This window comes from Uranotaenia lowii, chromosome 2 (genome assembly GCF_029784155.1).
Source record: "Uranotaenia lowii strain MFRU-FL chromosome 2, ASM2978415v1, whole genome shotgun sequence".
Lineage (NCBI taxonomy): Eukaryota > Metazoa > Arthropoda > Insecta > Diptera > Culicidae > Uranotaenia > Uranotaenia lowii.
This window is the reverse complement of record NC_073692.1, coordinates 171,835,787-171,860,346: the sequence shown is the minus strand read 5'-3', so window position 1 is coordinate 171,860,346 and position 24,560 is coordinate 171,835,787. Positions and strand designations below refer to the sequence as shown.

At 37.6% G+C, this 24,560-nt stretch overlaps 1 protein-coding gene across 1 annotated transcript; it reads left to right on the top strand.

The window, feature by feature from the left end:
* Nucleotides 1–641: 641 nt before the first annotated feature.
* On the top strand, nucleotides 642–24,560 carry LOC129748846 (CLIP domain-containing serine protease HP8-like). The gene is made up of 6 exons (XM_055743612.1): nucleotides 642–793; nucleotides 18,816–18,946; nucleotides 19,026–19,186; nucleotides 23,532–23,746; nucleotides 23,808–24,004; nucleotides 24,067–24,560. The coding sequence occupies exons 2-6, from the start codon at nucleotides 18,895–18,897 to the stop codon at nucleotides 24,477–24,479; spliced, it is 1,038 nt and encodes a 345-aa protein (XP_055599587.1). The 5' UTR covers nucleotides 642–793; nucleotides 18,816–18,894; the 3' UTR covers nucleotides 24,480–24,560.

Genomic DNA, 24,560 nt, shown 5'->3' with positions numbered 1-24,560 from the left:
ACGTGTTGAAAAAAAATTAAAGGCCACATATCTTGAAAATGTTTTTGCATGGTAAAGTTATCCAAATGTGATACAAGTGTCAAAATTCCTACCACTTTTTCCCAACACGAGTGAACTTGCTATTAGAGTGTTATTTTTTTACGAAAATAAATAATGAAAAAAATAAAGAAAATTAAAATTCGACCCTGCTTAGGACATACCCAAAGATAGAATAATATTTACTTCGGAGATGCAATACATTGATGCCTACAGCTACAGCTGTTGGGTATTCCTGATTGATTCTACAAACCGGTAGTGAATACAAGAAGTCACCCAACCAAATGCTAATGAGTTAAGTGATTGTGGCTCCGATTACATTAACTTTTAATGTGTCTTCAAGCCAGGGGTGTATCGTAGGAGCATAAAAGTGTCAATTTTTATTTGAGGATATAAATCAATTGGAACGTAGCCCCGGATTGGAAAGATGTGAAGATTTCTAGTACCAGAAGACTTATTTCGAAATCTTAATTACAACCCTGACTTAGACGCTTCGCGATAGAATGTTTCGGTAGACCTGTTATTGTTCCGAATCGTAAATGCAACAACATTTGGTGACGTCTTGAACCAGCTTTATAAAGATTCCCACTGGTCTTGATCTTGGCGGCCTTTTCTTCGATCGTAGGAAAGTCAATCATGCGCCATTCCATCGTATTTTAGTAGTCGTTCGAGTGTTAAACCGTTTCAAAGTGCTTGTTATTGTCCAAGTTTGAAGGCATATCGAACTGCGCTCATTCATAGAGCCGTCATTCTGGATGTAAGTCTGTGGCTTTTGCTTTTCCTTTCCGACATTTCAATCGCTGTCCGTCATCGGCGTTCGGTGATGATTATGGACGTACTTTCCCAAGTTTAAATATCAAACAGGCTGCCACTTGTGAAGTGTTCCCGGATAGCGGTTAATTTCTAGCCCGGCCAGCCAGCCATGTGACCAACGTCAAGGGTGCTGAATGAACGAACTTAGACAAGCGCTTTTATTCATCTGCCCCAGGCTTTGAGTGTGTCATGTTTCTATGAGTGTTGGTTGACAATGAACTTGATTCCCGTGATTCAGAAATCCCATTTTTTTGCGGTTTGTTATGATTCCATTCAGCGCATCTGAATGGAATGTCCGTTTTCTTCGCAATGGCTAGGGGTAGTGTAAAATAGTTTAAGCATGGTGTTTATTTTTTGGAACAATAAATTTTTAGGAAACTTAATGATTCTAAATTTTTAGAATTTATTCCAGTAGTTTCTAAGAAACATAGTATCGAATTTTGATGTTTTGTGGCTTAAATTCCTCCCCGGTACTTAATGAGTTAACATAACGTTTTTATTTGTTCATTTTTCTTTGGAAGAACAAAGTTTCAATTTGTTTTTCTTTTAATATTTCTTTTGAAACTCATCAAAGAATATTTAACTATTTATCTTAAAATTGCGCCTAATTTTCATCCCAAGTAACACCGTTTGTTTTATGAAGCTCTTCAAAACCTTCCTAAGACTAAAAGTTGGTCCTGTATGTCGTGAACGACCAGACATTCACACCAAAATAGCCGTTTTCTTTTGAAGCTTCGTTATTTTTTTTTTTTCACCAAAAACTTTAAACTTCGCGAACGATCCGTCTTTTTCAAGCTTGCTCTATAAACTGACTCCTCTCATGCATGTGCCCAATTTTTCGAGCTACAGGATATTGTCGCACTCTCTCATCAAGCGTTGTCTGTTGAGCGTTGTCTCTCTCGCATGTCTTCTTTCTTGACAGGAACATCGATGTTCTCGAAATCGATTAACAAATTATTATTGTATACAAGGTAGTTCACACGAACTGTTGATACTGTTAATTAATTATTCTAATTTAATTCATTCCAATTAAAATAATATTTATTTAATCTATTACCAATATTCTCTACATTCGCCTCCACCTGTACTCTTACTAGTTAACTCCTATTATTAAATTGTTGACAATACCTTCCTCAGTATTTTTTTTATTTTGGATATTTTATATAAATATTAAATTAATTTCTATAATGTAAGGATAACTCCTTCATCAATATTTTTAAAAGATAGCAGCATTGTGAATTTCCATTCCATTTTCAAAGAAATTTCATTATTATTTTACAAATTTACCACAAACAAATTTTTTAAACTAAACCTAAGTTTATTTTTCCTTACACCCTAAATAGAAGATTATTCCATGAGTCATGTACGAAACAACATTTTTCTTATGAATACGCTTGATACATGGACATCTATTTAAGTACTTCAATTAGGAGAATATATTCTCACGAAAAAATAGTTTACACATTTATATATAAATGTATTCTCTGTGGATAGTCATTTTCCCTTTCACTTTTTACTCACTATAGTAACACAAAAATAACAAACTCAATCCTGGTGATTTATGTTTTCTTTTAATTCTAAACTCTTTTGTTCTGAACCCTATAATCTTCACTTTTACTCATAAATCTGTACGCTTTGCTTTTTGCTTTTTTTTTCTTTAGTTTTAAGCTATTAACGCTTTCTCTACGCTGCACTGTTGTCTTTGTTACTATTTAAACTTAACTCTTACCCTTTGCCATTTAGTTTATTCTTTGCACTACATTTTTACTCTCTCCACTTTACTTTTAAATATTTCCTACTTTGCTTACAGTGTAATCTATATTCTTTATTGTTTACTTGATTTTTTTTTGTACTTTTTTCTTTAACTTCCCGCCTGTTCCTTAACTTTTCACTCTATATTTTTCATTCAATAATTTTTTTTTTTGCTTTATTATTATCTCTATTTTTTCATTTTTTAACTATTTGCTTTTAACACCTTGTCCTTAACCTGTTCTTTTTTTTTTAAATTCTTTTCCCTCCTCTCTACAATCTATATCCATAATGTTCTTCTCTTTATTTTTTACTCTTTTCCTTAAGGTCATTTTTTTTTTCACTAACTATTCTCTCCATAATTTCTTTATATATTTTTTATACTAATCTATTATTTTTTAACTTCAACTGATCTCTCATTACTTTTGCTATTAGTTCTACTATTTACTCTTAACTTTATATCCATTAAGTTTCACTTTGTACTCTAAATTCTTTAGTTTTGCTTATCTTTACTATCTTTACTTTTTGATCTGCATTCTTCACTTTCGACTCTTGTCCTTGTACACTCTATTGCTTTCTCTTTATTTTTTCACTCGTTACTATTAAAACTTTTTTTTTTTTTTACTCTTAGCGCAAGACTCTTTAGTTTTCCTTTCAATTTTTGAGCTTAATTTTCCATTTTGAGCTGTTTGCTCTTTACCCTGTTTACTCTTTTTTCACTTTACTCCTTTATCTTTTTTTATTAACTATTTACTCAGTACTCTATTCTCTTTACTTATAACTCGATACTCTATAACCATCACTTTTGGGTTGATTCTTAAACTCTGACTTTTTTTTGCCTTTTGCTCATGATATTCTTTGTTCTGAGCTTTCTTCTATTTTCACTTCACTCTTCACTCTATAGTGTTTACACTTTGCCTTTTCTTTTTTTTTTGCTCCTTTCCTCTCACCTTTACTTTTTGATATATACTTTTTACTCATAACACTATAGCTAACTTCTTACTTTTAAATTTATGCTCTTTCCTTTTCACTCCTAACCATTTTTATTTAAACATTTGCCATAGCATTCCCCTATATACATTTTACTTTTCCCCTTTGTTTTTAAAAATTTTTTTTTTAGTTCTTCATTCTTTACTTTTCATTTATTTTATTTATTCTTTTATCTCTCCATATTGTTTATTATTCTTATGTCTTATCACATTTGCTACACTATTTTTTTTATTTTTATTTGTTGCTCCTTTTTCTTCTCTTCCCACTTTTTGATCTAAATGCTCAGTTTTACTGATCTTTATTTTTCACGCCTTTGTTTTTATTCTTAGCATTTTATTCACAATTAACGCTTCGATCTTCTATTTCAACAATTTAATCAACACTCTATACTCTTTACTTAATACTTTTATCTCTACTTTCGTTCTCTTAGATTGAATCTCAATCATAGATCCCTTTTTTTTTTATTTTTCCATAAACTTTTTTCTTTTTCATTTGCCTAAGCACTCCCCTCTATGCATTTTACTTTTCCCTTTGTTTTAACCTGCTTTCTTTTAGTTCTTTATTCTTTACTATTTATTTATTTAATTTATTCTTTGATCTCTCCATATCGTTTTTTTTTCTTCTTATGTCTTGTAACCTTTGCTACATTTTTTTTTTTTCATTTCTTGCTCCTTTCTCTTTTCTTCCCCCTTTTTACTCTTCCCTCTTTCGTGTTATTCTTTAATCTTTACTTCTTTTGTTTTCTTTTTTTTTTACTTATGACTGGTTTCTTTGTACACTATGCTGCTTACTTTTTATTCTTTCATTGTTACTATTTATCCTCAGCTCAAGTATCTAAACTCTTACTTTTCATCTTTTGATATTGATTTTTCACTTTATACTATCTGCCCTATACCATTCACCCTTTTCTTCTTGCATACAAAAATAAACCATCTTTACTATGTGTTAAAGAACAATCGATTACAATTCTTTTATTTTCAAGTTTTCTTTTCTTTTTATTTCTTTCTTTTCTCTTAAAAATGATAAATAAGAGCTAAGAATAAAATTTTAAGCAAACATCCTTTTAACCTCAATGTATAAACCGTTTCAAGAAGAAATTACTAAAAAATATGTTCTATTTTTTTTCCTTCTCCATTATCTAAATATTCACTTTTCTTTTTGTTCCCTGCTCTTTATTACTTATTCTCTACTTAACTCTTGAATCTTCAAATTGAGTTTATTTATTCGATACTCTATTCCCTTTACTTTTAATTCATTACTCTATAATCCTAACATTTGGATTGATTCTTAACCTTGTCCTATTTTGTATTCCTGAATTCTATTTCAAGACTATTGGTTCTTGAAGCATGCATTATTAGTTTTTTTGTTACTAATTTTCTACTTGTCTTTTGGTTCTCCCACTTCGCTCTAAGTCTACCCATCTCACTTCACTTCCTTTTTGTTCACTTTTCTCCCTCTTCTCTTTACATTTTAATCTTTGTTCTCCGCTTTTTACTCTCTTTTTTTTACTCTTAACTGTTTACACTTTGCTTTTCCCTCTTACGATTCTCTTTCACTTATACTGTTTGAAAGTTTCACGAATTTTTCACTTTTTACTTTTCACTTTATGTCCAATGATTTAAAATTTTGAACCGTTTATTTTTCTTTTGAATTTTAATTTTTTTTGTAATTTCTGCAATCTTTACTTTTTTTTCTTGATAGTTATTGATTGGTTTCTACTTTTTTTTTCATTTTTTACTATTTATTACATTATAATTGTGTATAAAGTTTCATTTTAGCAATTTCTTTTTTTTTACTCTTTTTTTCACTTAACTCCTTTACCTGTTTTTATGAACTATTTACTCAGTACTCTATTCTCTTTACTTATAACTCGATACTCTATAATCTACACTTTCGGATTGATTCTTAAACTCTGACTTTTTTTTAGTTATTGACTACTTCTTCATAAAACTTTACTTTTGATTTTTGCAATTTATTTCTGCTTCTTTCTTCTTGCCTTTTGTTCATGATATTCTTCATTTTGAGCTTTCTTCTATTTATACTTAACTCTTCACTCTATAGTGTTTACATTTGGCCTTTTCTTTTTTTTTCTCCTTTCCTCTCACCTTTACTCTTTGATCTATACTTTTTATTCATACTCCTTTTCACTCCTAACCATTTTTATTTAAACATTTGCCTTAGCATTCCCCTCTATACATTTTAATTTTCCTTTTGTTTTAAATTTCTTTTTTTTTTTAGTTCTTCATTCTTTACTATTTATTTATTTTATTTATTCTTTTATCTCTCCATATCGTTTATTATTCTTATGTCTTGTAACATTGGTTACACCATTTTTTTATTTGTTCCTCCTTTTTCTTCTCTTCCCACTTTTTAATCTAAAATCTTTAGTTTTGCTTATCTTTACTACCTTTACTTTTTGATCTTCATTCTTCACTTCCGACTCTTTTCCTTGTACACTCTACTCCGTTCTTATCCTTTTTTTTACTAGTTACTATTAAAAAAATATTTTTTTTTACTCTTAGCGCAAAACTCTTTACTTTTTCTTTTGAATTTTTCATCTTAATTTTCCATTTTGAATTGTTTGCTCCTTACCCTGTTTACTTTTTTTTATTCACTTAACTCTTTTTTCATTTTTACTTCTTTTCTTTACATTTTAATCGATCTATACCGTTTTAATTTAGCCATTGCTTTTTTTTACTCTTTGCTCTTACCTAACTTTGCTTTTTTTATTCTTAATTTTATACACTCTGCCCTTTGTCTATTTTTCTGTGTTAATGCGTCTTGGGTCTTTATTCTGTGCTTTTTATTATATTTTCTCTTTGCTTTTTTTTTATTCTACTCTTTTTTTTATTCTTTTATATTTGCCTTTACTGTCTTTATTCTGTTCTCTCTTTTCTGACTGTTATGTTTGAACTTTCTTTCCGTTGTCTATTATTTTTCACGTCTTTGTTTTAATTCTTATTATTTTATTCACAATTAGCCCTTCGATCTTCTATTTCAACAATTTACTCAACAATTTATACTCTTTACATAATACTTACATCTCCACTTTCTTCCTCTTGGATTGATTCTTAATCATTGATCCCTTTTTTTTTTTACTGTTTACATTCTGCTTTTAACCTCTCCATTCTTTATCCTAACTTTTACTCTTACTTTCTCAATTCTTTACTTTTCATTTCACTTTTTTTCATGATTCACCCTTGCTCTTTTATGTTATTCACAGTTGTTTACTTTACACTTAAGCTTGCAAATCTCATTAACTCTTTGCCTTGACATTCATTCTATTTTTTTTTGTTTGCTTTTATTCTTTGTCTTTTGTCCTAAACATCTTCCATTTCTTTCAGCTTAAACACTTGTTTTATTCTTCAATCAACACTTTTTACATTTTTGTTTATATAAACTTTCTACTCTATTCACTTAACTTTTATCAATTTTACTTTTTTTTATCTCTTTTTAATTTGTCAAACATTACCTTATTGGGACAGTTATTCATCTTGAAAGTAAGACTTCATTAGCATTTCCTAAAAGTTTTTTTTTAAGCTTAACCTGTTTGGGACTGTCATTCACCCAAAAGCAAGAATTCGTTCAAAATTTTTTTTAAACTTAACCTGTTTGGGACTATCATTCACCCAACAGCGGGACTTCATTTTAATTTTAGTTTTTTTTTATTCTAAACTTTACCTGTCTGGGACTGTTATTCATCCAAAAGCAGGACTTCATTTTAATTTTACATTTTATATTCTAAACTTTACCTGTTTGGGACTGTCATTCACCCAAGAGACGGACTTCATTTTCCTTTTTTTTTTTAACTTAACCTGTTTGGGACTGTCATTCACCCAAAGGCAGGACTTCATTTTAATTTTGAGTTTTTTTTTTCTAAACTTAACCTGTTTGGGACTGTCATTCACCCAAAGGCAGGACTTCATTTTAATTTTGAGTTTTTTTTTTTTTCTAAACTTAACCTGTTTGGGACTGTCATTCACCCAAAAGCAGGACTTTATTTTCATTTTCCTTTTTTTTTTTTAACTTAACCTGTTTGGGACTGTCATTCACCCAAAAGCAGGACTTTATTTTCATTTTCCTTTTAAACTTAACCTGTTTGGGACTGTTATTCATCCAAAAGCAGGACTTTATTTTCATTTTCCTTTTTTTTAACTTAACCTGTTTGGGACTGTCATTCACCCAAAAGCAGGACTTCATTTAAATTTTACTTTTTTTTTTTTTTACTTAACCTGTTTGGGACTGTCATTCACCCAAAAGCAGGACTTCATTTCAATTTTTTTTTAACTTAACCTGTTTGGGACTGTCATTCACCCAAAAGCAGGACTTCATTTTAATTTCTATTAATTTTAATTGTGTAACACCCTAAAAAGTTATAACCGTTTTTTTTATTTTCACCTTTTTCGACAATTGTCACTAGTTTTTTTTTTATCTTTTCGAACAAATCAAAAATGTTCATCACATTATCATTTCCATGTCAATGAATTTCAAACGTTTTATTTAGTACTTATCAACCAGTAAAGAACATCCTTAACAACCTTTTTTTTTATTTTCTTTTTTTTTTTTTAATCGAACATTTTTTTATCATTCCTTAATTTATTTTTTTGAGATAACGGAACTTCAATTTTCATTAGAAATATAAAAATCATTGTTTTTAATTTTTATTTTCCAATAAATTTTCTCCAGCAACAACGGAACCTTTTTTTAATTTTTTTTTATCACAAACTAATAATTATCTTCAAAGAAATGCCATTTACTCACATTTTACGATATTTACAGGGAAACAAATGGTTTCATTTTATCAGAATTGCTAGATAATCAACATGACTTTATTACCTGTTTTCACATTCATTTTTCAACATCACTCTGCACTAGCACCAGAATCAAATACCGTAAACACTACCATTTTTATTTGTTCGAGAAAATGTGAGACGGGACTATCATCAAGTTCAATCTTTGATTAAGGAAAACTAAATCCATATGACTTGAAAACTTTGCTTTACGATAACGTACCTGGTTTGGAGCTGGTACCGTTTCTGCCAACCACGCCATTGTCGTGAACGACCAGACATTCACACCAAAATAGCCGTTTTCTTTTGAAGCTTCGTTATTTTTTTTTTTTTCACCAAAAACTTTAAACTTCGCGAACGATCCGTCTTTTTCAAGCTTGCTCTATAAACTGACTCCTCTCATGCATGTGCCCAATTTTTCGAGCTACAGGATATTGTCGCACTCTCTCATCAAGCGTTGTCTGTTGAGCGTTGTCTCTCTCGCATGTCTTCTTTCTTGACAGGAACATCGATGTTCTCGAAATCGATTAACAAATTATTATTGTATACAAGGTAGTTCACACGAACTGTTGATACTGTTAATTAATTATTCTAATTTAATTCATTCCAATTAAAATAATATTTATTTAATCTATTACCAATATTCTCTACACTGTAGTCTACCTTAGCCTTAAACTTAGCTTTAGCTACACTGAACAAAATCGGGCTACAATGGTCAGAAGATCAATCAAAATAAACACTCAGGATACGTTTCTTATTTGAAACATTCTGACTGTATAATAGGAAAGCGCCTCTCGCAACTGCTTCGCCCGACTGGTATGCAATCTCGATCAGCGCTCCACTCAGCTATGCAAACTGAGTCGCATCATTCAGAATCATCCATTTTGCAAACATCGCATATCAGAGATGAGTGAAATACAAACTGATCCATTCTGAATGTCATTCACTCAGTATCCGCCTGGTTTATTTGAAATTGAAAACACGGCGGAAGTGAACATCTTTCCCTCACAAAGACAACTACAATTTGATTTTATTCTTACTGGTGTAAAAAAACGCTGTAAATTCAAATAAATTTATTAATTGGCTATGTTTTAAAAACAAACAACATTTGCTAATAATCGGTTGAATGTATCACTCACTCACTTCCTGAACCATTCACTCCTGATCCTAGACGAACATGATTCGCCATAAGCATCGCTCTTTGGTGAGATTCCAATTGGATGATAGTGGTGCACTGTTTTGACAGATAGCATCATGCGAAGTGATTTGTATGTTAGCGATGAATAGAACGAACGATGATCGGATAGGTCCAGTAGCAATCAACAACAAAACCCGATCGCTATTCGTTCAGTTGCGAAGTGCAATCAGGAACATTCATTGAAAATGAGTGTTATTCGGAACCCTGTCGGGCTATAAGCTTTATTAGACATTCTAATATTTTCGCACTACATACTTGAAAATCCAACACTTTTTATCAATAGAGAAATGATTAAATTTATAGGAATTCCAATTACTTTTAAAGCAAGCCAAATTCATAAAATTTATTGTTTAAAGTAATGAAATGAATGATTTTATCGCGTAGTTATTTATTTATTATTTATTTACATAGTATGCCGTCTCACGACATAACTTGACGAACATAATTCCTAAAATTCACTCGGTCCATGGCAACCGTTCTCCAATTTCTCGGGCACCCCACGTTCGCCAGATCACGCTCCACTTGGTCTAACCACCTCGCTCGTTGCGCCCCCGCTCGTCTTGTTCCTACCGGATTCGTAGCGAACACCTGTTTTGCAGGACTGTCGTCCGGCATTCTCGCAACATGTCCCACCCAGCGTATCCGGCCAGCTTTCACCACCTTCTGGATACTGGGTTCACCGTAGAGTCGTGCGAGCTCGTGGTTCATCCTTCGCCTCCACACTCCGTTCTCCTGTACGCCGCCAAAGATGGTTCTTAACACTCGTCGCTCGAATACTCCGAGTGTACGCAGGTTCTCCTCGAACAATATCCTTGTCTCGTGCCCGTAGAGAGCAACCGGTCTAATGAGCATATATGACACAGGTTACACTTCGTGCGAGGGCTAAGTCTTCTCGACCGCATTTGCTTGTGGAGTCCATAGTAGGCACGACTTCCGCTGATAACTCGCCTCCGGATCTCACGGCTGGTGTCATTGTCTGCGGTCACCAGTGAGCCGAGATAGACAAAGTCTTCGACTATCTCCAGCTCGTCGCCGTCGATCATGACCTTGTTATTACTGGACAAGCGGGTTCGGTCGGTCTCGGATCCGCAGGCCAGCATGTACTTCGTCTTGAACGTATTAATCATCAACCCAATCCTTCCTGCTTCGCGTTTCAGTTTGCCGTAGATCTCCTCCACCGCCACAGATGATCTGCCGACTATATCAATGTCATCGGCAAAGCAATTAAGTTGACTGGATCTGTTGAAAATCGTGTCCCGCATTTCGCCCACCGCTCGTCGAATAACACCCTCTAGCGCCACGTTGAACATCATGCAGGATAGACCATCACCTTGTCGAAGCCCCTGCGCGATTCAAATGAACTCGACAATTCACCCGAAATCCGTACACAGCACTGCGTTCCATCCATCGTCGCCTTAATCAGTCTGATCAGCTTCCCGGAAAAGCCGTTCTCGTCCATGATTTTCCATAGCTCGTTACGCTCGATCGTGTCGTATGCGGCTTTGAAGTCGATGAATAGATGGTGCGTAGGGATTTGGTGTTCCCGGCATTTTTGGAGGATTTGCCGTAAATTGCATATCTGGTCCGTCGTTGACCGTCCCTCCATGAAGCCGGCCTGATGACTTCCCACGAATCTGTTTGCTTGTGGCGTTAGGCGGCGGAGTAGGATTCGGGACAACACTTTGTAGGCATTGAGGACAGTAATCGCCTGGTAGTTCTCACAGTCCAGTTTGTCGCCCTTCTTGTAGATGGGGCATATTACCCCTCCTTCCACTCCTACGGTAGCTGTTCTATGTACCATATCCGGACTATCAACCGGTATAGGCAATCGGCCAACTTGCCCGGGCCCATTTTGATGAGTTCAGCTGCGATGCCATCCTTCCCAGCCGACTTGTTTCTATTCAGCTGGCGAATGGCTTCCTCAACTTCACTCATCGGTGGAAGTGGCTCCTCTACGTCGTTGGCTACGTCGGCGATGTACCTTCCCCCACCGTCTTGATCTCCTGCATGTGCGCCGTTCAGGTGTTCATCGAAGTGCTGCTTCCACCTTTTGATCACCTCACAATTGTCCGTCAGGATGCCCCCGTCCTGGCACATTTCGGCTTGCGGCACGAAGCCTTTGCAGGATGCGTTGAGTTTCTGATAGAACTTTCGTGTTTCTTGGGAACGATGCAGCTGCTCCAGCTCCTCGAGCTCCTCCTCCTCCAGACGGCGCCGACGGGTGCCTCTTTGCACTACTGCCGCCTTCGCGGCATTCTCTTCGTCCATCACCCTCCTACATTCCTCGTCGAACCGGTCGTTCCGTTGAGTTCGCTCCACATAACCGATGACGTTCTCCGCAGCACTGTTGATGGCTGTCTTAATGGTATCACAACAGTCCTCGAGAGGGGCTTCGTCAAGCTCGCCCTCTGCCGGCAGCGCTGCTTCGACCGATTGCGCTTAGTCTGCCGCGACCTCAGGTTGCTTCAGTCGTGCGATATTTAACCGAGGCGGGCGCCGGTTTCGTGTGTTGTTCACTACGGAGAGTTTTGGGCGCATCTTCACCATCACCAGATAGTGATCTGACTCGATGTTGTTGCCTCGACAGGATCTGACGTCGATGATGTCCGAGATGTGCCGGCAGTCAATCAAAACGTGGTCGATCTGTGATTGCGTTTGGTACGGTGATCTCCAGGTAATTGTGTGCGAGGCGGTGCTGGAAAAAGGTACTACGTACGGCCATTCGTTTGGAGGCGGCGAAATCTATCAGTCTGAGGTCGTTTTCGTTGGTCAGCTGGTGCGCACTGAACCTTCCAATTGTCGGTTTGAATTCCTCCTCCTGGCCGACCTGAGCATTAAAATCCCCGATGACGATCTTGATATCATGTTTCGGGCAACGGTCGTATTCACGCTCCAGCTGCGCGTAAAATTCATCTTTGTCGTCACCGGTACTTCCGAGGTGAGGGCTGTGCACGTTGATGATGCTGATGTTGAAGAACCGGCCCTTGATTCTCAACCGGCACATTCGGGAGTTGATCGGCCACCACCTGATCACGCGCTTTTGCATCTTTCCCATCACAATAAAAGCTGTTCCAAGCTCGTGTGTGTTGCCGCAGCTCTGATAGATGGCACGACCATCTGGGTACGTTCGTACCGTGGAGCCCTTCCAGCATACCTCCTGCAGCACTACGATGTCGAATTTGCGGCTCTTCAATTCGTTGGAGAGCACGTGGGTAATGCCCACAAAATTTAGAGATCGGCAGTTCCATGTTCCAAGTTTCCAATCGCTAGTCCCTTTTCGTCGCGTGGATCTTTGCCGATTTCCATCCGAAATTTGTTGTTCGTTGTTCGTTGCTTATGTTTTTCGTAGTCACGGGCTCGCAAGGCCCGCAGCTAACCCCACTATCTCGCAGGATGACCGTCGTGATGTTGCTGTTTTGGGTCCCGAACACCACCAGGACGCTGTTGCACTCCGCACGCCGCCCCTGACATGGAGAACAGACGCGTACGAAGCCCCCTGACTCAGTCTGCATGCGACCAAAGCATCCACCGGGGTTGGTACCCGATCTCCGCTAAGGTTGCTCGCACCCCAGCTAGCTCCACGGGGAGGTAAAGAATCTGAGATGCCAACAAGAGGTGATATGATCACTACCCGAAGGTTGGGTGTATGGGGTCTCGAGTTGCACATTGTCTATCGTTCACTAGCCAAAGTCGCTTAGTTAAATGTAGTTTTAATTTTTTTTTCAAAATTGTTTTCAAGTTGGATAATTATTAGAAGTTTTTATTGATGGTTAATGTAGGATAGATATGAGATAATGGACAAGTGATAGGACAAGTGGACAAATGGACAAGTTAAGACAGTTAATACATTTCATTCTCGTTGAACAAACAAACTCGATTGACTATTTTACACACAATTCACTGTTCGTTGGAGGACTAGCAATGTACCGACAGTCCATCTGGGACATGCTCCAATTTTTTGTTTAATCGGGTGTGGTTAAGGTGTCGGCCGCTGAACACATTTGTATTGCTATCTGATTGTCGTAACCGACCATTTCATTTCGCCAAAGCTCCTACTTTCCACCTAAACAAATCACATGAAAATCTTCAATTTAGGGACGCTTTTGTTTCAACTACTGTCTTACATTTTATCCTTTTTCAAAACTGCCTTTCCAATTCATTTTTTTATTCTTGTACCTGCCAGCATGTCTACCTTCTTTCTCTCGCTCATTCTCTCTCCATTTATATATCTCTTTCTGCCTGTCATAGATCATATTGCAACTTATTGAAACTTTATTTCTCCCTCTTCACCTAGGAAGGTTTCTTCCGTATCGTTTATTTATTTTTTCACTTCTCCAAATAATCCGATATTTTATTTCTCGTTTCCATGTGCTATGTTTTCTTTATTATGATTTTTACTAATATTTACTGCACTGATGTTTCCGTCTGTAGACTACATTAGCTTTATTTTGCTCTGATTATTCTGACAAATTGATGTAATCTAAAAACAAAACACAATTTCAATTTCAAAATAAATTAATTCTTAAAAGCATGGATTACCAGAATTACCTGTTCTGTCGTGTATAAAATCGTACTCGAACTCGCACTTGTTCAAATCCGTATTTTTTTCTTCTGAGCTGCCGTTCTAAGCAAGAATGTCCCATGTGACTTTTGGGTCATTTTCACTTTTTTGCTGGAAACGGTCTCTTTTAGTATTAACTTTCGAAAAAAAAACACAAACAAGTATACTTTGTTCTGAACTTATACGAAATTTTCATCAAGGTGGTTGTCTCTATGTTGATAGTTCTACGCAAGAATATCACACTAGAGAAAATTCTATGAAAAATGCTAATTTTATCAAAAAATTGTCTTAAGATGAGTTCAAACTGTTGAATTTAGTGTTATTCACTGAAAAGAACACTAAAATAGAGGGCAGAGGAGGAGCGAGAAGCCTTGAGTGTTTTATTCAGAGACATTTTCTCTAAACACTTTTCGGTAGACACTACTTACAAGATCCATACTCAACTATACATTTTTATAAACAAAGAGAAACGTATTTCGCAAATTAAGGTTTAGCATGAGTTTTTGGGAAAAAATAAACCACGCAAGCTTTTAAAATGATAGAAAAATTGAAGCCGTGTGACAGTTTTTCGTAGAACTAGCATAGGCATGCGTTCTGATTCTACGCAAAAGTGTCATACGGAGCATTTTTGGCTGTAATTTGCTGTTTTTTTTGTAGGAAATTGGCAGAAAACATTGTAAAATGATTAACTTGAACTGTTCACTACGATAAAACTGTCGGTGAATTTTTAGTTCGAGAGAAAAATTGGAAATATAGCTGATATTTCAATCGCGTTTTTCTCGTTTTCACGTTTTTCCACATGGGACAATCTTGCTTAGAACGGCAGTGAGATGCTTCATCAATTATTACGACGAATTTTGATATTTCAGCAATTTAAATTTCGATAATCACATTATAAACAATTTACTTACCAATCGAAAAACCAACAAGCTTGAAACGAACTCAAGTACACGTAAAGAAAGAATTATCCCGCCAAATGTACTTTTATTTAAACTGATGAAATTTATAGAAAATTATTGTACGCTTTGCCTGGCACAACAAATTTTTGTAATCCATTGGATTTTCTTATAATTTGTACTGGATTTATCTTTAAATTTCATAGCCAGGTTTGGTTCAGTGTAGAATTATTACTTGAGATTTTTCATGATACAATTATTGTAGACCATTCACTCATAAGAAACTCTCCACCTGAATGCTTCGTGAAAATGTTCACAGAGTTTTGCCACCCTGAAAGGGATGAGTAGGCCATGACTAGCTGGCAACGACCTTCCTTTGTTTTCACACCGTCATTAAAAGTTTAGATTTTAATATTTCGCTAGTATTTTTATTTCAAAAATAGTGTAATTGTCCCAAAATGTAATGGTCTGATGAGCCAGCTGATAGTAGCATAAAAGAAAAGATTGCTCCCTCGGTGGAATAAATGTGTCGATCATCGTTGTCCTCGTTAATCGATAGAACAAATTGGAAACCTACAGAAACTGATTGGAGGAAGCAAATCCTGCAAAAGCAAATATCCTGTTAAAATGCATTTGATTGGGATGCGCGCGCCTGAGTGGACAACCGCGAATCCAGAAGAAAACTACAAGGAAACATAAGTCGTCATAGGGTCTTATATCCGAACCAAATTAGTTCGTTGTCCTTGCTTGCAAACGACGACGACACCCTATTTGGTGAGATTAAACCTTTCATCAATTTAATTTTTTATCATTAAGTGAAATGAGTGATTTCAATAACTCTGGATAATGCATTTGAAATTCCACATGCGACAGGGAACTCCAAGCTTTATTCCTCCGTTTTTTTTCAGTATCTTTAGCGATATTTACCACATGGTTGGCCTGGCCGTAGTCATCTTTGCAATGCATGTTTACTAGACTGCCTCAAATTTGTATGGGAAATTTATAACCTGTGAAATGTTATGCGCTGCAGGCTAAAATTGGTCCTAGGCCTAGTATTAGATCTCATGCCAAATTTGGGCCAGATCGGATCACGGGAAGGGGTCGCTCAACGAGCCTGAAGTTTGTATGGGATTTTGAGACATTTTGTTCGGGAGAAACATGAAAAACCAGTTTTTCATCAATAACCTTATTTCCCGTCGGCCGATTTCTTTCAAAAACGGGTTTTCTTAAAGCCTAAACTATGAAAAACATTTCATCCGAAGACTGCATATCGATAAGAGTTAAGACAAAAAAATTATTAGGCTTCCAAAATGGGGACCCCTTCCCGTGATCCGATCTGGCCCAAATTTGGCATGAGAATTTGTACTAGGCCTAGAATCAATTTTAGCCTGCAGCGCAAAACTTTTTCAAAAGTCGGTTCATTTGGGGCACTCTAATGTTTACTTGTTACAGTGATTAAAGGGTGATACGGTCAAAGTTTGGTCAAGGGAAAACGCGTGTAAATCGGTGCAGTCGTTTATTTAAAAAATCAAATGAAATTTCTTTTTCAAGTTGAATTAGTACGAAATTCAGGAAAAATATTCAGTTAGGCTTCGGCTTTTCCAAATCCGAATTGCCGGGCCTCATGCTTAACCCCTGCCATCAGATTTTGTACAGCGACCTTGTCCATCTTCTTCGCCGCAGAAATCCAGTTTGTTTTGAACTGCTGCTCGTCTTTAGCAGGTTTTTGGTCTTCTTTAGGTTCCGCTTGACAATAGCCCAGTATTTCTCAATTCGGCGGAGCTCTGGCGTGTTGGGAGGGTTCTTGTCCTTGGGAACCACCTGCACGTTGTTGGCGGCGTACCGCTCCATGGCCTTTTAGTCGTAATGGCAAGATGCCAAATCCAGCCAAAACAGCACGGAATAACCGTGTTTCTTCAGGAAAGGCAGCAGATGTTTATTCAAACACTCTTTCACGTAAATTTCTTGGTTCACAGCCCCGGAAGCTATGAAAATGCTGCTTTCCAAGCCACAGGTACAGATGGCTTGCTTAACCAGATATTTCTTCGCGAACTTTGACAGTTTCATGTGCTTGAAAATATCTGTCCTGTCCAGGAAGCTTCTTGGAGTCGGCTTTGACATAGGTTTCGTCGTCCATTACCACGCAGTCAAACTTCGTCAGCATCATCCTGTACAGCCTCCGGGATCGCGATTTGGCCGTCGTATTTTGTTTATCATCGCGATTTGGAGTCTCTACCTTCTTGTAAGTCGATAGTCCGGCTCGTTTTTTGGCTCGATGCACGGTTGTAGACGATACACCCAGCTTATTTGCGGCATCTCGGAGAGAGAGGTTAGATTTTCGCTTGAAACTACCGGCAACTCTCTTTGTCGTCTCAGCGGCTTCCAGTTTTCGATTTCCCCCCGATCCAGACTTCCTGGCTGTCGATAAACATTCCCCAAACACTTTAATTACATTTGTAACGGTTGATTTGGCAACTTTTAGCGATTTTGTCAGCTTGGCGTGCGAGTAGGTTGGGTTTTTCGCGATGCGCGAGCAAAATTTTGCTCTTCTTCCTTGGACGGCATTTTGACAATTGAAGAGTGAATTCCAAAAAAAAATTTCTTAAAAATAATGAAAGGTACTGTAGTGTTAACTGTTTTATTTATTTGACGAAGGGGAAAAACAAACAATTGTTTGAAAGTTCCGCCTTAGAGTGAAAATATTTAGGCAAGAAAGTCTTGCTGGAACCCAGAGTTCTCGTACTATGGTTGGTCAGCACCTCTCAAATCCGACAGCGCGCTGTGTAAATCGCTCTGTTATCTGCTACGATTTGTAGAGCGCCACACTTCCTTCCGAAATGCTCTACACTCGTTTCCGATTACAGCCGAAGTCAAGTGCCGAGCGAAACCGGTGCCCCAATAGCAGCACTACTTTGTGAGAAGGAGAAATCCCGAAACACCCAACTGAAGTGCAGTTTTTTCCCTTCTATTCCTACCTCAGGCAAACAAACAGCACGAAACGATATACTTTTTCTTGTTGGGAAAAAACCAAACCAACTGAGTTGCTTTACCGTTGCTCCCCAGCACTTAACCCATTCGTCGTCATGGGACCCATATTCGTGTGACGGGTGTATTTCCTGGGAGGCCCCGTCAAATCAAAACACGGATGACGCTCTCTTACTTAAGTAAGCCACTCAGTTTCTCCATGCGTTTCAAATCTTGGATTTCTCTTTCACGCTCCGAGAATTTCTGAGAGCCTGGTTAGTAAAACTACCAAAAATGAGCGTGGCGCCGAACGTGTTAATGTTTTGTTTTTTTTTTTATTTGCTCTCACCCTGGCGAAGCCTTCTCTGCTCTTTGATTGGGTGTACGCCCAGCATATCAACGCTGCTGAGCAAGTGTTTCAGAACAAAAAATGCCTCTCGGGGAGAAATGGACAACCATGTCTCTTACTATCCTTTTTATCAATAATTAACATTGATTGAGAATCCATTCCTTCGAATACTTCGAATACAAATCAATGATCAGTATTGACTTAGAATCAATTCTTCCGAAATCTGTTCCGAGCGGAGTTGGCTGTTTAAAAGTACTACTTTTTTATAAAATTCCATCGGAATATCCCAACGACTTGTTTGTTCGACCTGCAAACGTGTAAACATAAATACGAAAAAGGCGTGGATCCAACCTCTGTAGTCACAACTCTATCAGTCCTTCTCTTTGTCTCAACCCATCCTTATGCATGGGATTTAAGTTCCAAGCAAAGAGAACAAGAAGCATACTTGTGTAATTTGAATGTTTCATAGTTTCAGTACCATCCGGAACGATTCTCGGAGGCGGACGTGTGTGAATGATCATCATTATAAAAATTTACGATTGGAAGCAATGGAAAAAGTTTTGGCAATATTCTCGCTGCTGATAGCTGTGGCTGTGGCTCGTAAGTGAATTCTACCGGATAGATAACTGTGGCTTTTGATTAAGGCGATTAATTACAGATGTTGTTTGACTTATTACAGAAAACTTCAAATCGTGCGGCGAAAATGAAATATGCGTGGACATTCGGAAATGTCCTAAGTACAAAAGCTACATAGGACTATCATTCGCGAATCTGCCGAGTGAATTGAAATCGATGGCCAAGGCAAATGTGTGCAGTACAGAAAAGACAGCGGAGGGACAAGTAAGTGTTGAGTCTATGTTATACATACTAACTAGTGGGTGGGAATGAGCCATGCATTCTATTGCTATTAAAAGAGTCAATGTCAAACTTAAAAAAATAACGAAAACTATATTAAAAATGGATATGAAGCTTTCACGTTAAATTTTATCATTTCACGCCGATCAATGCACTATTTGCCCTTTAGTTGTTTTGACGAAGGGGAGTGTAGAGCTGTGAATTCCGGTTCCGTAGTCCTTGAGGTATGACACTAATGTTGATTGATTCCAAAAGCGAAGGACAGTCAATTTTCGATGTCAAGATATCGGCCGCAACGGTTCTCGTAGCTTGGAAGATGGTACGGGTCAGACCAGTTCAAATGGCGTAGAGCATACCGCATGAAACGTCGCTGTAAAGCTTCGATCCGATCAGCGCCATTCTGATAGAAGGGGCTTCAAACTGCCGATGCATATTCCAGGATGGAGCGAACGAGGCTGCAGTAGAGGCTTTTCAAGCAGTATACGTCTCTGAAGTCCTTCGTCACGCGGAAAATAAAGCCTAAACATCGAGAAGCTTCATCCACTATATAGTTTGTATGTGTCCTGAAGTCAAGTTTTTGATCAAGAATCACACCTAAATCTTTGATGTGGTTCACACGGGCAATCAAGTGGTTCGAAAGGAAATAGTCGGTGGAAATGGGATGCCGTTTGCGCGAAAAAGTTATGACGAAACATTTATTGCGGTTCAACGCCAGGCAATTGTTGTTGCACCAGGTAGCGAAAAGGTCGAATAGCCTTTGTACTGAAGCAGTGTCTTCGGGGCCTTTGGTTACGTTGAACAATTTCAGATCATCAGCATAGGCGAGTTTGGGTCCGTCGAGCAGTAGAAGAGCGTCATTAAAAAAAAGGAACACAATCGGTCCTAGATGGCTCCCTTGTGGAACCCCGGAAGTAGCAGGGAATTGTTTGGAATACGAATCCTTAGTTCAAATGGTCAGTTTTTTTCCTATCAGGTAGCTACGGAACCAATTCAATAGGCAACCGCAGATTCCAAGACGTTCGAGTTTTGGAATAGCAAGTTCATGATTAACCTTGTCAAACACGCAGACAAATCTGTGTAGATGGCGTCGGTTTGGATACCCGCTGTAAAACTTTCTTGCACATCTTTCTTTCTGCGCTTTGTGAGCCGGCGCCGAATCCTGTTGGAAAACCCAATCCTTGGAACCAAAATGTCGACGTGCCCACGGTTCGATGACATTCTGTAGAACTAGTTCCCGATATGTATTTTGGTTGATCTTCACTCCTTCAGGGATAAAAACCAGCGGAGTCCAGCCATCACGGGTGATTCCGGCCCAAACCATCACCGATGCATGGCTCGGCATGGCTTCTGTTGAGCAGAAATCTGTCTGACAACCAAACTCTGACGTTCTGCTTATTCGAGAACTGCGCTGTACGATATTCTTCAACCTTCCTTCCGTGGCCCTCTTCAGCAGCCATCTTTTTACCCGTTCTTGTTTCTGCTTCACCGTAAGGTCTTGAACCTTTTGGATCTTGTAGGGCTTGGTCTGAAGTTTATCTCCCAGGATCCGACGGAGACTTCGATCCGATATGTTGAGATCCTCTGCCAATTTAATGGCACTACGACGAGGATTTCTCTTAACCCTTTCCTTCCCATGGTAGCACAGGTGATCCACAACTTTGCACAGCTCGCATTTGAACTGGGCGCGTTGGATCAACACCATTTTTTCACCGAATATGTAGATATGAGTGAAGATACATTGCACAAAATTTGAAGAAAATCGGTTCGCTAGGTTTTGCTTGGCAGATCAAAAGCTACAAAAAAGTCGGATTTTTTTTAAATTTAAATCAAGTAGTCATTTGTTGTTCAATAACTTGACGAGTTTTCATAATTTCCTTCAAATAAAAATACTGACGTGCAGACGGTTGCTTATGCAAACAGAATCAAATGATGGTTTACTTAGATTTCAACTAAAACATATAAATTTTTGAGTAAGTAAAGTGGATCACTGGTGATACACTGGAAACAAAACGTACTTTTCTTCTTGTGAAGCTTCTTATCAATACTCATGAAAATCATTTCGTCAACAAAACAATCGCTTCAGGATAGTTATTTTATCTGCTAAAATGACCACACGTATCGAAATATTTGTAAAAGTTCGTGATATTTTCGAAAACGGCATGTTTTGTTTTCCTGGCGCAAAGTGTCATGGCTGCCATTGTTCAAGGCAAAAATGAAAATTTCAAATATTTCAATAAATAGACTTTCGAGGGATGTGTATACCAAAGAAGCTTTTTATCAAATAGGATCGTTTTAGTTTGTGATCAATGAAGTAATGAAATTCCATGTTTTTTTGCAATTTTTTCCTGTTTTTCATTTGCACCCTATGTGTTGTTTTCTTCCCAATGGAGCACATATGATCCACCTCAAAACCCAAATTTATCAAATGGATCATTAAAGTAGGCTTAAAATATGCATCTTTTGTTCTAGAACTTCAGCTGTAAAGCAATATTTCTATTTTTAAAACGTGAAAAACCTCGTGGGAAGGAAAGAGTTAAGGCTCTTAAAAGATCTTCGCCATGACAGGTGTCACCAAAGTAGGTCGGCGTCCCCCACCATACCGTTTTTTGGCACTTCCGGTCTCCAGGTGTCTTTTAACTGCAAGGAATACAAAACTTCTGCACACATTTATATCGGACAGCTCACGAACTATGTCCTTCTGCATTTGGCCAGCTAGGAACAAGGCAACCACAGCGCTACGTTTCTGTTCGAGATCTATTTTTCCGGATAACACCTGCTTACAAAAGTAACAATTACATCCAATGATAGCTAAGACTTAATGTAAACAAATCGACGAGGGGTCGTTCAGTACTGTTTCGTGTGCAACGAAATAATTAGGGGAGAATGAGGATACTTGATCCCTGGGGATACTTGATTCCTTAGCTATATCTCGAAACTGGAATGACTTACAAAGATCAAATGTTCTAGAAAAATGTGCCAAAATGAGCAAAATAACAATGCTTGTAGTTTAAAAATTTTTAACAAAATAATTGTTTGAGTAATTGAACTTTGTTTGAAAAAATTCACAAAATGTAACTTGAAGATCTTTTTTCATCACTTTAAAATCTTCCTTACATAGAAAATTATGAAAAATATATTTGTTCCAATGTATCAATCGTTCGAGCGTAAAATAAACTTTATAATGCCTTATTTTCAAGGCAATGGAAAACTCTCAACTTTTTTCAGAAAAAGTTTTCTAAAATGTTGATTATGGGTACAATTGATCCCCTAGAGTTGGGTACAATTGATCCCCCTTCCAAACGGCATATTCTTCTTCTGAATTGATCGTTATAATTGCTGATTACGAAATTACTAATATTTATCCAAAAACTAATATTTATCAAACAATTGTCTGAGCAAAGGGCAAAAATAATTAATTTTCTCTTAATTATAAAAAAGCGCCTTTAAGTATGCAATGTTATTAGCAGTGAGACAAAGTTATAGAATTTTCTTCTTATGTCTGCTATAAATTGTGAAATGAGAACAAACATGACCAAAATAGTCAATTAACATTCTATCTTGGGGTTTTGTTTGATTTTTATACAAGGATTAGGGCTTCAAGTCTCCTTCAATAGGGGATCAAGTCTCCCCTAACTTCAGAAAAATCGTAATTTTTTTTACTCCCACGAAAATGCTTCTTGTTCATCAACGAGTTCAAGTATCGTTCTAATTTTTGGAGCATAGAAACTTGAAGTTACAAGCTGTCAGAAAATGTCAAAGACGGCGAGTTGCTAAATTTTTCCAAAAAGATATGGTGAAAATAAGAAAAGGGCATCAAGTATCCCCACTCTCCCCTACTGTTGAAGTAATGTAGCAGTTCAATTGTTGAACCCTGTATTTCAATTTGAATGAGTTTTTTTAGTTCGTTTATTTAAAACGGCTCAATCCTGTAGGTTTAAGGAGCTATGGGCCTTTTATGCATTGCTTACATTTCTTTGATTAAACTAGTATAAGTAACAGATAGAGAGAAAGATTACAGAAAAAGATCTATAGATTTAAAGAACGAGTAGAATTCGGAAGGGTGAGTTAAGTCAAACGCAGCTAACACGTCTCTTATGGGTACATATGGTTGCCTTCCTAGGGCCCGGAGAGAATCTTCTAATTGCGCTCTAGCGACTAAGTGGACCTCGCACAACCAAACAAAATGTTCATTATCGTGATAATCATGACCACAAGTACAGAGATTGGTGCTTGACGAATGAGTTATTTCCACGAATTGTCTTGACCCCTCAAGTCCTGAAACATATCTCCCGTCCTGAAACGCAGCTTAACCTTCGAAATGCACTTCCAGGTGATAAATGTGTGCTGCCCGACCGTGCTGAATCCGAAACAGTGCGGAGTACAGGCAGGTGATCGCATCTCTAAAGGTACCGTCGCCAAACCGTTCGAGTATCCGTGGATGGTTCTGCTCAAGGACAGTTCCGGTGCATTTGTCTGCGGTGGCACACTGATCAGCAAACGCTACGTTCTGACGGCCGCTCACTGTCTCCGCGGATACTTCAATATGTAAGTTATTTGAAAACGAATCAAATTTGGATAGGAATAGTATTTTTGTGTATGCTTTCAGTACCTCGGTCAGGTTGGGTGAAAACGACATCCGGAAGGAAATCGATTGTAACGTTGTGGACGGCGAAGAGGACTGCGCTGATCCACCTCAGGATATTGAGGTTGAAAAGACAGAACGTCACCCAGGCCACAGTGAGCGAATGAAGAAGAACGATATAGCACTTATTCGGCTGAAACGCAGTGCCCAGCTATCTGACAGTAAGCAGAGTAAAATGCTATAGATTCCTTAAAGAGAATTTTATCTTTGTTCCAATTTACAGGCGTTCGAGTCATTTGTCTTCCAAACGGAACTCCTGCACAAAAGGCTGTTCAGCCGGAGTTTTGGGTTGTGTCAGGTTGGGGTCTTACCGAGGATGGAGCTGCATTCGACGTGCTACGATATGCCCGAGTTCCTCCAGTGAGCCAGGACAAATGTGCCCAGAGAGTTAGATCGCTGAATAACTATCTCACGCTAGACCCAAGCCAAATTTGTGCCGGCGGTATCGATGCGGTAGACAACTGTTCCGGAGATTCCGGTGGGCCATTACAATATGTATCGACAGTTGCGGCTCGATACATACAGTACGGAGTTGTGTCCTATGGAGTGAGAGATTGCGGGGTTCAAAGTGAACCTGGCGTCTACACTAACGTCAATCACTATTTGAACTGGATTGTTGAAAATGTTGATGAATAAGTGATGATGAATTTCTACTGCTTGTCGAATAAACGTTAAGTGAGATTATCAATTCAAATAACACCCAAAATTCAGCCTCTA